The sequence below is a fragment of the Suncus etruscus genome, chromosome 10 (assembly GCF_024139225.1).
Source record: "Suncus etruscus isolate mSunEtr1 chromosome 10, mSunEtr1.pri.cur, whole genome shotgun sequence".
NCBI classification, from domain to species: domain Eukaryota; kingdom Metazoa; phylum Chordata; class Mammalia; order Eulipotyphla; family Soricidae; genus Suncus; species Suncus etruscus.
This window is the reverse complement of record NC_064857.1, coordinates 79850039-79866662: the sequence shown is the minus strand read 5'-3', so window position 1 is coordinate 79866662 and position 16624 is coordinate 79850039. Positions and strand designations below refer to the sequence as shown.

General features: G+C 45.6%; 1 protein-coding gene across 1 annotated transcript in view; it reads right to left on the bottom strand.

The window, feature by feature from the left end:
• The window catches only part of MYO5B (myosin VB), a 210357-nt gene that overhangs the window by 91420 nt on the left and 102313 nt on the right, over nucleotides 1-16624 (bottom strand). Inside the window, exon 4 of the mRNA XM_049781585.1 lies at nucleotides 13793-13937. Coding sequence (XP_049637542.1) covers nucleotides 13793-13937 — 145 coding nt within the window. The remainder of the gene's footprint in view (nucleotides 1-13792; nucleotides 13938-16624) is intronic.

Here is a 16624-nt window from a genome sequence, read left to right as displayed (position 1 = left end):
GCTGGCTCCCTGTGTGTGACACCAGGCGGGGAAAATCCGTGAAAGTACACCGGCCCAGTGGGGCTCAACTGTGAAAAACTGTGAGTGTGACCTGTCTATGTCTGTCTACTGTCCTCTTGCGTGAAACTCTTGCGAGTGGGGCAAAAAGAGGCTCCAGAGGAGCACGGCCGCTCCGCTTCACTACGCGGCCGTGCACTCTTTCTAAGGAAAGAACTCCATCGCAACAAGAAGGAAAAATCACACTAAGAACGGCGCTATATCACAGAAGCAAACATTTCTCTCTGGACTGTCTTCTCTGTTGCATGCTCGGGCCTAAGATTTGACCCAGTGTGAGGCTTCATCCACGGAGGACTCCCCTCCCTTAGAGGCAAGTCAGCCCATCCAGAAAGGGAGGAGCCAGAGGAGTGTGCTGCCTACATCATATAGACAATGAATACCACCACAACACGTAGAAAAACCCACAATACAAGTGTGACAATGGGGAAACAACGCAGGCCAGCATCAGACATAGAGAATGAAGATGACAATTCTGAGGACCAGATAACAACTGACCAACTAATCAACCTCTCAGATAAGGACTTTAGACTAGCAATATGGAAGATGCTCAACAGACTCCAAGAAACCATGGATCGAGTTGAACAGAACACTAATAAGAACCAAGAAAATATGAAGGCAGAAATCACAAAACTCCAAACTGAAATAACATGTCAACTAACAGGACTGAAAAAGTCAGTAAACGAAGTGAATGACAAAATGGATAAGCTCTGGGACAGGGTATCAGAAGCTGAGAATAGACTTGGTGCTGTGGAAGATGAGATACATAACAATTCCATACAGCAGGAGAGATTGGACAAAAAACTTAAAGCAAATGAGCAGACAATGGAAAAATTAGTCAAAGAATGGGAACAGACGAAAATAGAAGTCTATGATAAGATCAACAGAAACAACTTAAGAATCATTGGAGTCCCAGAGACCCAGGAAGAAAATTTCCAGGAAGAATCAATGGTCAAGAACATCATTAAAGAGAAACTTCCAGAGCTAAAGAATATATGTGATCAAATCCTGCATGCCCGAAGAGTACCAACCAAAAGAGACCCCAGAAAAACCACCCCAAGACACATCCTAGTCACAATGACAAATCCCACAGATAGAGACAGAATTCTGAAAACAGCAAGATCAAAAGGGGAAATCACATTCAAGCAAGCTTCCCTGAGATTTACAGCAGACCTGTCACCAGAAACACTCAATGCCAGAAAGCAGTGGTGGGATATTGTGACAAGACTGAATGAAATGAATGCTTCACCCAGAATACTATACCCAGCAAAACTCACTTTCCGGTTTGATGGAAGAATACATGGTTTCACAGACAAAAAACAGCTCAGAAACTTCACAGACACAAAACCAGTCTTAAGAGAAAAACTGAAAGACCTAATCTAAGACAAGACTACCCAAAAGACACACCAAATTTTGAAATAAAGATGGCGTTAAATCCCAGGACAATTCTTTCTCTCAACGTCAATGGACTAAATGCACCAGTTAAGAGACACAGAGTGGCTAAATGGATCAAAAAACTCAATCCAACCTTCTGCTGCCTACAAGAAACGCACCTGAATAGTCAGAACAAACATAGACTCAAAATAAAAGGCTGGAGAAAAATTATCCAAGCAAACAACACCCATAAAAAAGCTGGAGTGGCCATACTAATATCAGATAATGCAAACTTTATACTCAGGAAGGTTGTAAGGGACAAAGACGGACATTTTATATTAATCAAGGGGTACGTAGAGCAGGAAGAATTCACTCTCCTAAACATATATGCACCAAATGAGGGGCCAGCAAAATATTTAATACAACTGTTGGCAAATCTGAAAAATAATATCAACAACAACACAATAATTGTGGGGGACCTTAACACGGCTTTGTCAACACTGGACAGGTCAACCAGACTGAAACCCAACAAGAATATACTAGACCTGAGGAGAGAAATGGAAGAAAGAGGCCTAGTGGATATATATAGGACACTCCATCCCCAGAAACCTGGATACACATTCTTCTCCAATGTACATGGGACATTCTCCAGGATAGACTACATGCTGGCACATAAAACATACCTCTATAAGATCAAGAGGATAGAAATTTTGCAGACTACCTTCGCTGACCACAAGGCTCTGAAATTATTTGTGAACTCCAAAGGGACTCAGAAGAAACACTTTAACACCTGGAAGTTAAACAGCCTCATGCTCAATAACCAGTGGATCCGAGATGAAATCAAGGAGGAAATAAAAAGGTTCCTGGAAACAAATGACAATAAAGACACAAACTCTCAGAACTTATGGGACACAGCAAAAGCAGTACTGAGAGGAAAATTTATAGCTTTGCAAGCACACATCAGGAAGGAAGAAGGAGCTTACCTGAGTAGCTTAATGACACAGCTAATAGAACTAGAAAATGCTCAACAAAAGGACCCAAGAATAGGAAGACAGAAGGAAATAACAAAGCTGAGAGCAGAAATCAACGAAGTGGAAACTCAAAAAACAATCCGAAAGATCAACGAAAGCAGAAGTTGGTTCTTTGAAAAAATAAACAAGATTGATAGACCACTGGCAAACCTAACAAAGAAAGAGAGAGAGAGAAACTTGATAACTCGTATCAGGAATGAAAAAGGAGAGATCACTACTGATATGACAGAGATTCAAAGGGTAATCAGAAACTACTTTGAAAAACTCTACGCCACTAAAAATGAGAACCTGGAAGAAATGGATAAATTCTTGGACTCTTATAATCTTCCACGGTTGAAGGAAGAGGATGTAGCATATCTAAACACCCCCATCACCATTGATGAAATTAAAACAGTAATCAAATGTCTGCCGAAAAACAAAAGCCCAGGTCCAGATGGATTCACTAATGAATTCTATCAAACTTTCCAAGAGGAACTACTGCCAATCTTGGCAAGACTCTTTCATGAAATTGAACAAACAGAAACACTTCCAAATAGCTTTTATGAAGCCAACATCACCTTGATACCTAAACCAGACAGAGACGCTACCAAAAAAGAAAATTACAGACCAATATCACTGATGAATGCAGATGCAAAGATCCTCAACAAAATCCTGGCAAATAGGATTCAATGCCTCCTTAAGAAGATCATCCACTACGATCAAGTAGGTTTCATCCCAGGAATGCAAGGCTGGTTTAACATCCGTAAATCTATCAACATAATACACAACATCAATAACAAGAAAAATAAAAACCACATGATCATATCAATAGATGCAGAGAAAGCATTTGATAAGGTCCAACACCCATTCTTGATCAAAACTCTCAGCAAGATGGGAATGGAGGGAACCTTTCTCAATATAGTGAAGGCCATCTACCACAAGCCAGTGGCAAATATTATCCTCAATGGAGAAAAACTGAAAGCCTTCCCTCTAAATTCTGGCACAAGACAAGGCTGTCCTCTCTCACCACTCCTATTCAACATAGCACTGGAAGTACTTGCTATAGTGATTAGGCAAGAAAAGGATATCAAGGGAATCCAGATAGGAAAGGAAGAAGTCAAGCTGTCACTGTTTGCAGATGACATGATACTCTACTTAGAAAACCCTAAAGACTCTATCAAAAAGCTTCTAGAAACAATAGACTCATATAGCAAGGTGGCAGGCTACAAAATTAACACACAAAAATCAATGGCCTTTCTATATACCAATAGTAATAAGGATGAAATGGACATTAAGAAAACAACCCCATTCACAATAGTGCCACACAAACTCAAATATCTTGGAATCAACTTGACTAAATATGTGAAGGACCTATACAAAGAAAACTATAAAACTCTGCTCCAAGAAATAAGAGAGGACACACGGAAATGGAAACGCATACCCTGCTCATGGATTGGCAGGATTAACATCATCAAAATGTCAATACTCCCCAAGGCATTATACAGATTTAATGCCATCCCTCTAAAGACACCCATGACATTCTTCAAAGAAGTGGATCAGACACTTTTGAAATTCATTTGGAACAATAAACACCCTCGAATAGCTAAAGCAATCATTGGGAAAAAGAATATGGGAGGAATTACTTTCCCCAACTTTAAACTGTACTACAAAGCAACAGTTATCAAAACAGCATGGTATTGGAATAAGGACAGACCCTCAGATCAGTGGAATAGGCTTGAATACTCAGAAAATGTTCCCCAGAGATACAACCACCTAATTTTTGATAAAGGAGCAGGAAATCCTAAATGGAGCAGGGAAAGCCTCTTCAACAAGTGGTGTTGGCACAATTGGATAGCCACTTGCAAAAAATTAAACTTAGACCCCCAGCTAACATCATGTACAAAGGTAAAATCCAAATGGATTAAAGACCTTGATATCAGCCCCAAAACCATAAGATATATAGAACAGCACATAGGCAAAACACTCCAGGACATTATAGGCATCTTCAAGGAGGAAACTGCACTCTCCAAGCAAGTGAAAGCAGAGATTAACAGATGGGAATATATTAAGCTGAGAAGCTTCTGCACCTCAAAGGAAATAGTGCCCAGGATACAAGAGCCACCCACTGAGTGGGAGAAACTATTCACCCAATACCCATCAGATAAGGGGCTAATCTCCAAAATATACAAGGCACTGACAGAACTTTACAAGAAAAAAACATCTAACCCCATCAAAAAATGGGAAGAAGAAATGAACAGACACTTTGACAAAGAAGAAATACACATGGCCAAAAGACACATGAAAAAATGTTCCACATCACTAATCATCAGGGAGATGCAAATCAAAACAACGATGAGATACCACCTCACACCCCAGAGAATGGCACACATCACAAAGAATGAGAATAAACAGTGTTGGCGGGGATGTGGAGAGAAAGGAACTCTTATCCACTGCTGGTGGGAATGCTGTCTAGTTCAACCTTTATGGAAAGCGATATGGAGATTCCTCCAAAAACTGGAAATCGAGCTCCCATACGATCCAGCTATACCACTCCTAGGAATATACCCTAGGAACACAAAAATACAATACAAAAACCCCTTCCTTACACCTATATTCATTGCAGCTCTATTTACCATAGCAAGACTCTGGAAACAACCAAGATGCCCTTCAACAGACGAATGGCTAAAGAAACTGTGGTACATATACACAATGGAATATTATGCAGCTGTCAGGAGAGATGAAGTCATGAAATTTTCCTATACATGGATGTACATGGAATCTATTATGCTGAGTGAAATAAGTCAGAGAGAGAGAGAAAAATGCAGAATGGTCTCACTCATCTATGGGTTTTAAGAAAAATGAAAGACACCCTTGTAATAATAATTTTCAGACACAAAAGAGAAAAGAGCTGGAAGTTCCAGCTCACCTCAGGAAGCTCACCACAAAGAGTGATGAGTTTAGTTAGGGAAATAACTACATTTTGAACTGTCCTAATAATGAGAATGTATGAGGAAAATGGAGAGCCTGTCTAGAGTACAGGCGGGGGTCCGGTGGGGCGAAGGGAGACTTGGGACATTGGTGATGGGAATGTTGCACTGGTGATGGGTGGTGTTCTTTACATGACTGAAACCCAAACACAATCATATATGTAATTAAGGTGTTTAAATAAATTAAAAAAAAATACCACCAGAACTAAATGGAGAGAATTGCCCTGTCTAGCTAAAGCTTTGACAAATTCAAAAATGAAAACCACAGAAGCGTTAAACCTCAGTGAATATGTGAAGAAACTAAATTACATACATCTGAAAGTACAATTTCATTTCTCTTTTTTCTTCATGATCAGCCGAAGAAATAAATCCAAAGTGTAAGCATAGAGTAAAAGCAGGATGCTGTCAGGGCGATAGATTCACCAAGATTAAAGGGACACAAGACTAAAAGTTTTCATAAATTCTATAAGAAGCTTGCCAATAATTTACATCTGGGAGAATGTGCACAGAGAATGTTTGTAGCTATCCCAGTCATTCAAATTGTTTATTGGGGCAGGATACCTAAAGGAATGACATAAAAATAAGAAATGTATTCCACAAGGAAAGTATTAAGCCTGTAGTTCAAGTCTTAGCTGTACTTGAAACATAACAGCCTTTTGGCTAAATGTATATAGAGTGTGTGTTTTTATTGCAAATAAAACCATACACAAGTTAGATTTAGAAAACAAGAGATACAAATGCTTACAATTAACATGTGAGTTTTTCTTCCTACCAAGGGGCATTAGCCGATTCATAAATAATAATTCTAGTCATTTTCAATTTGGAATTATCTTTTACCTCCCTGGAGACTGGAAATAAACCCTAGAGTTCACAGTGTTGTCTGCCTTCTGCTTTCATAAAGTTTAGCTTTTCAAGTGAAGGAGTAAAAAAAAAAATAAATAAATAAATAAAGTAGGTTAATCCCCTTTTAACTGATGGGCAGCTTTCTGACAGCTGGTCATCGACTCTGAGGCTTTTCCTTCCAGAGTTCTGGGCATCAGAGAGGTGAACTCATCCCCACCGTCTGTGTGGGCTGTGGGGGCCCCACCTGCAGGTCTAGGTTGGTAAATGTGCCAGGCAGAAAACTCCAGCTGAGTTTCTCAAGGAGGGACACAAAGGGCTTTGACCCTCCCTGTTGTCATGACATAGAAGAACCTCTCCCTCTGTAGGGCTCTGCTGTGGTCAAAGTGCCAAGGGGCTCTGAGACACACAGAAGTTCCTGAGTCACACAGGTGCCTTCCAGAGCACCACTGACACCCGGGTTTGAACCTGCAAAGGCTTGGGAAAATGTGATGTGAGCAAACACGACCTTCCAGATTCTCCTGCACAGCCAGATAGAAGCAGAGCCAGGCAGCGCCTCGGCCTGGATGGTGCCCCAACCTGCTTCTCAACTCTGCAGCTTCTTTCCCTGATCCCAAACCATTCTCAGAGCCCGCTGGAGTATCAAAAGCAACCAGGCAGAGTTACAGATTGGGAAGACCACTCAAAGTTGGGGCACAGAGTCTTGTGTTCTGAGCATGTTTCTGAATCCAGAAACCTAGAAACAGGAGAAATTTACTAAAACCGAGTTTCTCAAATACAAGTCCAGAGACTTGCTCCTTTCTGACTCACTTGTGGAAATTTAAAGGGAAAAAATACAAATGATTGGTTCTCCCTTTGAATTCTGACTGAATAAATAATTATTAGTGGTGGTGGTGGTGGTGGAAAAGGGGGTTTCCTCAGAGAATCCAAAACAGTTATTTAGGGGATTCCATCTATCTCCTCAAACTCTCTCATGACTCAAGGCTTTGTTCCTTTTCATTTGCCTGAACACTGACCGCAGTTACACACACATGTCCTGAGGTCATAGCGGAACAGCAGAAAAGGAGGTAGCCCTCCCTCACCAGTCTAGACGGAAGCCACCACGGAGAGGTTGGCATCATGCTCTCTCTATTCCATCTCCTAGGACAGGACTTTGTTTCAGGGGGCTTGTCTCTAGTCCTTAAAGATGAAGGCATCTGTGGCTTTGAATGTGGTCCTGTCACTAAAGACATCACAGCCTGAGGCCGGAGGTAAGGCGTTGGCCTTGCGTGCAGAAGGTTGGTAGTTCAAATCTTGGCATCCCATATTGTACCCTGAGCCTGTCAGGAGCGAATTCTGAGCATGGAGCCAGGAGCGCTACTGGGTATGACCCAAAAACCAAAGACCAAAAAAACAAACAAACAAAAAAAAAAAATAAAGACATCACAGCCTGTAAGCATGGACCCCCTATCAATGAGAAAGATAAAGCGTGCTTCCCACTCCTATCCATGTACTCTTACTCACACATGTGTATGGGATGAAGATATGCACTGTACTTTACGCTCTCAAATACTGAAAACATAGCTCAGCTATTCTCCCACTGTCTGGCTCTTCCGAATGCAGATTTAGCTCGAAGACTGCTGCTCTCCTGATTCACTCACGTCAGCAGCAGTACATGAGAAAAGCTATGTTCCTGCTACTACCATGTACTCCTGGGATCTGGCAAGCTGTGTGCAGGTAGCCCCCTGCTCCCTGAACAGAAGGAACAGCCCTATAGGTCCTATATGGGATGAACAAGGCCTCCTCTGCCTCTGCTTGCAGGGACGCAGTAGAAAGGAAGATGTGTCCACACTCCATCACCATCCCTGGCTGCTTGGCAGCCATAGTTCTGACCCGAGTGTTTTCTATTTCTGTCCCTACTTCTCTAGACCTGTCCTTTCAGCAGGCAGCAGTCACCCAAGAACACCTACAAACCGAACTGCAATCAAAAACCTGTTAAAAGAAAAAGCCCAAGAAAAATCATGAGTGATATCAAAATAGTCCCAAAGGTCTATGGGACATTAACGGGGCCTTTAGGGGTCAGAGAGATAGCACAGTGGTAAAGCATTTGCCTTGCATGCAGCTGACAGGGGGGGGGGTTTCAATTCCCAGCACCCATATGGACCCCCAGCCTGCCAAGGGCAATTTCTGAGTGCAGAGCCAGGAGTAACTCTGGATGGGTGTAGCCCAACAACCAGTCAACCAATTAATCAATCAATATATAAAGTTAAAACATTTTTTAAAGGGTACCTTTAAAGAAAACACAACTCAGCATTTTCTTTTAATCTTAAGGCAAAATCGAGAGGTTCTCAGGGAATGCTCCCTGCAGTGCCAGAAGGAACACATGGTTCCAGGACTCTAACCTGGGCCTCCCATATGCCAAGTATGTGCACTCACCCTTTGAATTAGCTCCCTGACCATTGAGTCCCTAGCCCTGCCCCATCGGCTCTGAACTGCCCTTCCAGCTCGTTCCTTTGTGGCCCTGATGAATGCCAATGCGGGCCTTGCTGGGACTTTCTCATTAATAGCATCACCACCACCATCAACACCACTCTCTGAATATAGACCCATCCCAAACTCCTCCCAGGGCCCACTTCTCCTTTAAACTGAACCAGCTTAGGCCCAGAACCTTGTATTTCTCCTCACTGGGAAGAGGCAGGCCCTGGTGCTCAGACTCGAATAACTCAAACTTGCCCAAAGTCATATGGCAGGGATGTGCAGAAAACTTGTGAGGGGAGGCCCAGTTTCCCACTCACCCACCCACTCCTTGCTAGGCTACCTCTCCTCTAACACTTCATTTCTGCACTGAGTCAGGTGCTAGGCACACCACAGGGAGCAGTTATTGCCACTGACTGCCAGGACTCCAGCATGGATACCGAAAGTGCTAGATGAAGGGGAGAGGGTGGCTAACATGGCGTGAAAGGCAGCAGCACCGTGTCCAACGGCAAAGCCATCTCCTCCCACTAGGCTTCACATTGTGTTAGTGTTTCTCAATGGAAATTGTTCCAGACACTTTGAGGAATGACACCTTAGTCCCAAATCAGCACCGCTGTAAGGGAAGACCATAGTGAGGACAACTCAGAAGGCAGAAAAACACTAAGGTACAAACTGCCCCAAACACGCTGGCCACTGCACAAAATGCACACCCTTTGGAGTCCCTTTCACAAGGTCTGCAGGCAAGGAGGTTGCTAGGTAAACAGAAGTCTGTGCCTCAAACCTCTGCCACGGGACTCCAGGTCCCAGCTGTGAAACCCTGCACCTGTCTCATGTTCGATTCCTGGAGGGAGACTGTCTCCCTCCAGGGCAGCCCGGGGCAGCACTTCTGACCCAGTCACACCAGCACAGAGTCCAATGCCCAGCACAACCTCGGGGGAAACTGGGATTCCCACTGCAACACTGGTCAAGATCAAAGGACAGAAGGGACAAGGTGACATTTAGTCTTGATAACCACAGAAACCTGTTCAGTTCCTAAGAGTCCATCACATAGGTGCAGAACAAGAGCAGCACAGCAAGCAAAGTTGGAATCCACAGACAAAACATCAGGAGCAGGACATCAGGGGGACAAAAACAGGTTGGACCTCAGAGGAACCAGGGGCACTTCCACGGGCACATACTTTCTAAGCAGAAGCCTCAAGTTGGATCCTCAGCACCGCAGAACTCCTGAGCACTCCCAGGAAAGAACCCCCCCCCCCCCCACCAAGCACCCCACTTCCACCCATGTTCCAGCCTTAAATTCTCCTGCTCTTTACTAATTTAAGATGCTCCTTGTTTGGAGGGGGGGGGGTGGATACTTTTTCACTCCAATAGTTATTTTCAAACTGCTCCCCTGGAGGAACTGGGAATTCTTTTGATACTTATGGGGATGCCAAACAAGCAAATTGCCCTCTCTGGGGGGCTACACCAGGGGTCATGGTTAGACCCCCCTCTTCTTGCCAGCCATGAACTGAGTCTCCCTATCACAGCCATACCACTGTCACAATCCAAGTTCCTGTGTCCTACCAGGAAGTGTCTGTTCCTTGACTACCTGAGCAAAGGCAGGCGCTGTGCAATGTTCCCTCTCACAAAAACATGTGAGAATAGGCCAAGCTCAGGCAGACACCAATCAGGCTAGAAAAACACTCCGAGGCCGGGGCCGGGCGGTGGCGCTAAAGGTAAGGTGCCTGCCTTGCCTGCTCTAACCTTGGACGGACCGCGGTTTGATCCCCCGGTGTCCCATATGGTCCCCCAAGCCAGGAGCAACTTCTGAGCACATAGCCAGGAGTAACCCCTGAGCGTTACTGGGTGTGGCCCAAAAACCAAAAAAAAAAAAAAAAAAAAACAAAAAAAAAACACTCCGAGGCCACTGTGCTGTCAGGAACTTGGACACTCTATGAATGGGAAAGACCATGATGTCCTCACTGGCCTGATGTAGGTGAAGGTGGGGGAAACTGAGGCAAACAGTCTGGGTCTGAAGTCCAGCCTCACTCTGCAGCTGGTCCTCCTGGCCTTGGAGAATTATTCACTGTCCTTCTAACTCAATACTCCTTGGTGGGTCAATCATGTCAGGGGTGGGAATGATTAGAGGCAGCTAACCCATAGTCTCAACCCAATTGGGAGACCCCCTTAATGGCCTGGTGAGGGGGATGTTGTGGGAGAGACCCCCTCAACCTGTATACAAAAGACCCTAGGACACACCCTCCAGTACCTGGGTTAAAACAAAAGTTCAGAGGCCAGAGAGATAGCATGGAGGTAGACCATTTGCCTTGTATGTAGAAGGATAGTGGTTCAAATCCCTAGAGCCTGCCAGGAGCTATTTTTAAGCATAAAGCCAGGAGCAAACCCTGAGCACTGCTGGGAGGGGGGGGGGGTGACCCAAAAATAAAACAAAACAAAACAAAAAAAGGTTCACATTTAGATTAGGGCCCAGAGAGTTAATGCAGGAATTCAGGAGCTTGCCCTGCATGCAGATGATCCCAGTTCCAATCCTAGCACTGTGCATAGTTCCTGAGCACTATTGGATGTGACCCAAAGTCCTGCCCCAAATGAGGGAAACTCCCTTCACTCTGAAATCACAGACACATTATTTCCAGGATACTCTAAGCCTCTCTGGGGTGCTCCTTTCTCTCCAGTGGCACTGGAAGAGAGTGACAGGAATTGTGAAGATTGAGGAAAAGCTGTTCTCTGAACACTCCCTGGTCATTATCTTTCTCTAACAAGTCTGAGATGTCACCAGTGCCCTGGGCCAGCAGAGTGTGCTTCATAGAATATCAGTCTCGAAAACTTGTTTTGTGTCTAAAAGTGCTGAGTCTGAAGATGAGTGAAGTCATAGTCTCCAAACCCTCAAGTCATTCATTCACTTGAGTTTCTGGAACTCTGCGTCCTCCAGTTATTCAAGGTTCACAATGAAGCACCTGGTGCCAGGCCGTGCCAACCTGAGCTACATAATTCCATCCAGGATGGGTGCGTTGGCGTGTGTCATTAAATGGATGTGTTCCAGCCTTCCCTGGTACCTGGGAAAGCCTGGGCAGGAAATACAAGCATATGCCTTCCCTGCAGCTGCTCAAAGCGCCTCCTCATTCCCGGTTACACCCGGATTCTGCTGGGGCGTCCAAGGCACTGCTCAGATTAGTAACAGAGACCTGAGCTTGCTGACCACAGGTGTTATTTAGAAATAGCTCTCTCCTGGGGCCTCACCTGGTCTCATACAGCTCCTGCATGTCGGTGAACAAAAGTTGCCTGAGAATTTCAGCAAAATTCTCTGGCCCCAGCCTGGGGCTCAGCAGGGAAAGTGAACACAAATCTTAAAACCTGCAATAAAGGCTTAAGGAAGCAATTCCTGGGGCCGGCGAGGTGGCGCTAGAGGTAAGGTGTCTGCCTTGCAAGTGCTAGCCAAGGAAGAACCAAGGTTCAATCCCCCGGCATCCCACATGGTCCCCCCAAGCCAGGGACAATTTCTGAGCGCTTAGCCAGGAGTAACCCCTGAGCATCAAATGGGTCTGGCCCGAAAAACCAAAAAAAAAAAAAAAAAAAAAAAAGGAAGCAATTCCTGATCTAACTTTTGCAGGCAAACCCCTTCAATTCTAAAAGCGCAAGCCTGGGAAAAACCCTAGCACCAGTACCCTGGATCCTGACAGGGCTCTCTCTAAGGAGTGGGAACAAGATACAGGCAAGTAAAACCTCTCAGGGCCCGGAGAGATAGCACAGCGGCATTTGCCTTGCAAACAGCCAATCTAGGACCAAAGGTGGTTGGTTCGAATCTCGGTGTCCCATATGGTCCCCCGTGCCTGCCAGGAGCTATTTCTGAGCAGACAGCCAGGAGTAACCCCTGAGCACCGCCGGGTGTGGCCCAAAAACCAAAACAAAACAAAACAAAACAAAACAAAAAAAACCTCCCAGGAGTGGAACAACCAGGGGCTTAACTTCAAGCATGGACCAAGAGGGATCTATCACAGGAACCAATAGAGAGGGGTAAAGGGAGGGGATAGAATGTTTCTCAAATCTTCATGGAAGCTTGAGCAGTCTTGGATGGCAAAGAAAAGAAAAAGAAGCCTTTGATAAAGCACAGCAACTGCTGGGAGCAGGGGTGGAATGAGCCCCAGTCAATCACCACTGATGTGGGGGCGTGGGCTGGCAATGCTTCCTCCAAGCAAGCCTAACCCACCTAGGTTTCAGGTTGTTAAAGAAATTCCCCAGCCTACCCCCAGAGGAGGGAGGAGGCCTCTCTCCCCAGGAAGCCCAACACTAGGACATTCACTCACAGACACTCATTTTCTTTCTTCCTTTCATTTCCTTCCTTCCTTCCTTCCTTTCCTTCCTTCCTTCCTTCCTTCCTTCCTTCCTTCCTTCCTTCCTTCCTTCCTTCCTTCCTTCCTTCCTTCCTTCCTTCCTTCCTTCCTTCCTTCCTTCCTTCCTTCCTTCCTTCCTTCCTTCCTTCCTTCCTTCCTTCCTTCCTCTCTCACAAACACACACATACTTTCTACCCACATTGCTTCTGTTCTCCCTGGCAAGCCCTGAGGCTGACAGAAACACACACACACACACACACACACACACACACACACGTGTGTCCCTGAGGCTGACAGAAACACACACACACACACACACACACACACACACACAGTGTGTGTCTCGGAAAATTCACTTCCAAATTAAACAGGACCATTAGGTCCTACTCTGACGCTTCCATCATTGCTGCAACTCTCATTCCATCCAGAGGCCTGGTCACTCCCGGGGGAGGGGAGGGTCCCACTGGTGAGAGGCCTCAAATGGGGGATGTCAAATGGGTCCACTGCCTTAAAGGGGAGGAAGGACGGGTCAGTGCTAGGCAGTGATTTCACTGATCCAGAAAGAAGCAAAGGGCCCTGTGTACTCCCAGTCTCAGTTTCCAAGAACAGAAAGACCAGGGGAGCTGTGTAGAGACCAAGCATAGACCCGCTCTAGAGTTCCACATCTCTGCTGAGAGGGGGTACCAATGAATTCAATGAATTCTCTGGTAAGCCCAGAGAACTTGGGGGCCAAGGTCATTCTTACCTGGCCATCTGCTTATAGGCCTCTTCTGCCACCGCAAAGATGTGGGGGTCCATATCACCCATATTTTGGCCGTTGTACGCATAGATGACATCTTGTCCATAGATTGGCAACTGTTCATAAGGGTTGATGGCAACAAGCACAATACCTGTGGTGAGGAGGGAGGCAAGGCCATCAGCAGGTAGGTCATCAGTGGGTCAGCTTCTAGGCTTTCCTTTTCCTTTTTTCTTTCTGGTTTGGGGGCCACACCCAAAGATGCTCAGGGGCTACTCCCAGTTGAGTGCTTGTTCATGGCCAAGCTCAAGGATCATCAGCTTCTTTTGAATGTTTTACTTTGTTTTGTTTTCATTTGTTTGATTGGTTGTTTTTTGTTTGTATTTTTGGGCCACACCTAGCAGCACTTGGGTTACTGCTGGCTCTGCACTCAGAAATCGCTCCTGGCTCCGGGGGCAATATAGGATGCTGGGGATCGAACCCACATCCATTCTGGGTCAGCTGCTTGCAAGGCAAAGGCTCTATCACTGTGCTACCACTCTGGCCCTTTTGTTTTGGGACTATACCTGGTGCTGCTCAGGAATTTCTCCTGCTCTGCACTCAGAAATCACTCCTGGTAGTCTCTGGGGACCAGATGGGATGCTGGGGATTGAAAAACAGGTTGGCTGCATACAAGGCAAGCAAGCATATCCCTGCTGTGATATGGCTTCAGCCCCACCATTAACTTCTTTTTTTTTTTTTTTTTTTTGATTTTTTGGGCCACGCCCAGTGATGCTTAGGGATTACTCCTGGCTCAGGGGATCATATGGGACACAGGGGATTGAACCCAGATCCATTCTGGGTAAGCCACGTGCAAGACAAATGCCCTACTGCTGTGCTATTGCTCAGGCCCCACCACCAACTTCAGTGTTCAGAGGCATCAAGTCTCAAAGCAGAGATTAAGAGGAGGGTTCTTGGCCAATACTCAACCAAATCAAATTCTGATTACAAGTGTGACATGCCCTGGAGGGTAACAATATGTCAGATGTCCAAATAGTCTAGAGCAGTTGTTCTGTACTGGGTACCAGCTGTGGACCCCCCCCCCCCCAGATAGATACTGCAGGGGGTGGCACAGGTGAAAACTACATAAATAAGGGTCAATGTAGGGCCGAGAGAACCAACCAGTGGGGGTGCACAGGAGAGAAACAAGGTCAGAGGAAGCCAGTGTTGGGGGCTGGGAAAGGCATGAATGTGTATACAGTACACAGCCAGGCTGGCATAGTGGGCACACACCTACAGTCATCATACTGGACTCTTGTTGGACAGGGCAGTGTGAAGCTGGCAGGATCCGAGAGCACAGAAACCTGCCTCTGCAGGACTGGGACTCAGTGGTATACACTCACTCTGCATGTGTCAGATCTGTAGTTTGATCCCCCATATCAAAAAGGTGTTATTTGCTGTTTACTGTTTTTCTGTAAGATTTTTGTTTGTTTATTTTTGGGTGACACCAGGTAGTGCTCAGATGTTACTCCTGACTGCATTCAGGAATCACTCTTGGCTCAGGGATGCTGGGGATTGAACTCATGTCAGCTGCATGCAAGGCAGTCACCTTAACCACTATTCTATCACCCTGACCCCTGCTATTTATTGTTTTAAGGTCATACCCTGAGGTCCCATGTTGCCCTAAATGGCCCATCACTTCTGGAACAAAAAGGAACGTTCTGGCACAGAGGTCACCAGCACAGCCTGAAGGGCAGAGGAACACTTGAGCAGAAGTACAGACAGAAGCCTTTCTACAGCTACTCATCCCTTTTTCTGCAAAAGGGAGTCACTTTCATTTCATCCTGTACAAAAAGGATCCAGCTGCAAAGCTTGCCATTTCCCTGGGATCTCAATGAGGTTTCCAAAGCCTCGGCGAATATCAAAGGCTTCCAATGAACACAGACCATCTCCCCACCAGCCCAGACAACACCCACATTCTGGAGGAAGTGAGCATAGAGGCTAGCACAAGGCCTTGGGTGTGACCCTCCACATCCCAGTGCAGTCCTCAGCATAAAGCCTGGCTTTGTTTTTCATATTCCCCCACTCTTACTCCAAATGAGAGAACCCAAATTTTGCAATGTAGGTAATTAAGATAAAAAAAAAAAGTGAGTGCATGGGCCAGAGTGGTGGCACAGGACATACGGCAGATGAACTGTGGTTCAATCCCCTGGCGTCCCATATGGCCCCCCAAGCCAGGGGCAATTTCTGAGCGCATAGCCAGGAATGACCCCTGAGCATCACTGGGTGTAGCGCAAAAACCAAAAAAAAAAAAAAAAAAAGTGGGTGCCGAGCCAGGAGTAATCCCTGAGCGCCACTGGGTGTGGCCCAAAAACCAAAAAAAAAAAAAAGTAAACGTTAAAATAAAAAAATGTAAAGGGCCCGGAGAGATATGATAGCGGTGTTTGCCTTGCAAGCAGCAGATCCAGGACCAAAGGTGGTTGGTTCGAATCCGGTGTCCCATATGGTCCCCCGTGCCTGCCAGGAGCTATTTCTGAGCAGACAGCCTGGAGTAACCCCTGAGCACCAACGGGTGTGACCCAAAAACTAAAAAAAAAAAAAAAAAAAAAAAAGTAAAGCAAAAAGGAGTTAATTTCAGGAACATACGTTTAAAGCATTTGATCAAGGCTTCTACTCAGAAATTTAGCATATGTGCTTTAGGGTGTGGGGGACCTTCAGAGTGGCACTCAGGAGGCCCAGAAACTCCATCTGTGATTCTCAGCCAACCAGGCCTGAGGGTTAAATACTAGGGAAGTGGGGGGGATCTGGTGCTATTCTGGCACCATAGTGCTGGGGAGTCCCCAAACTGTCCCAGCAGTATTG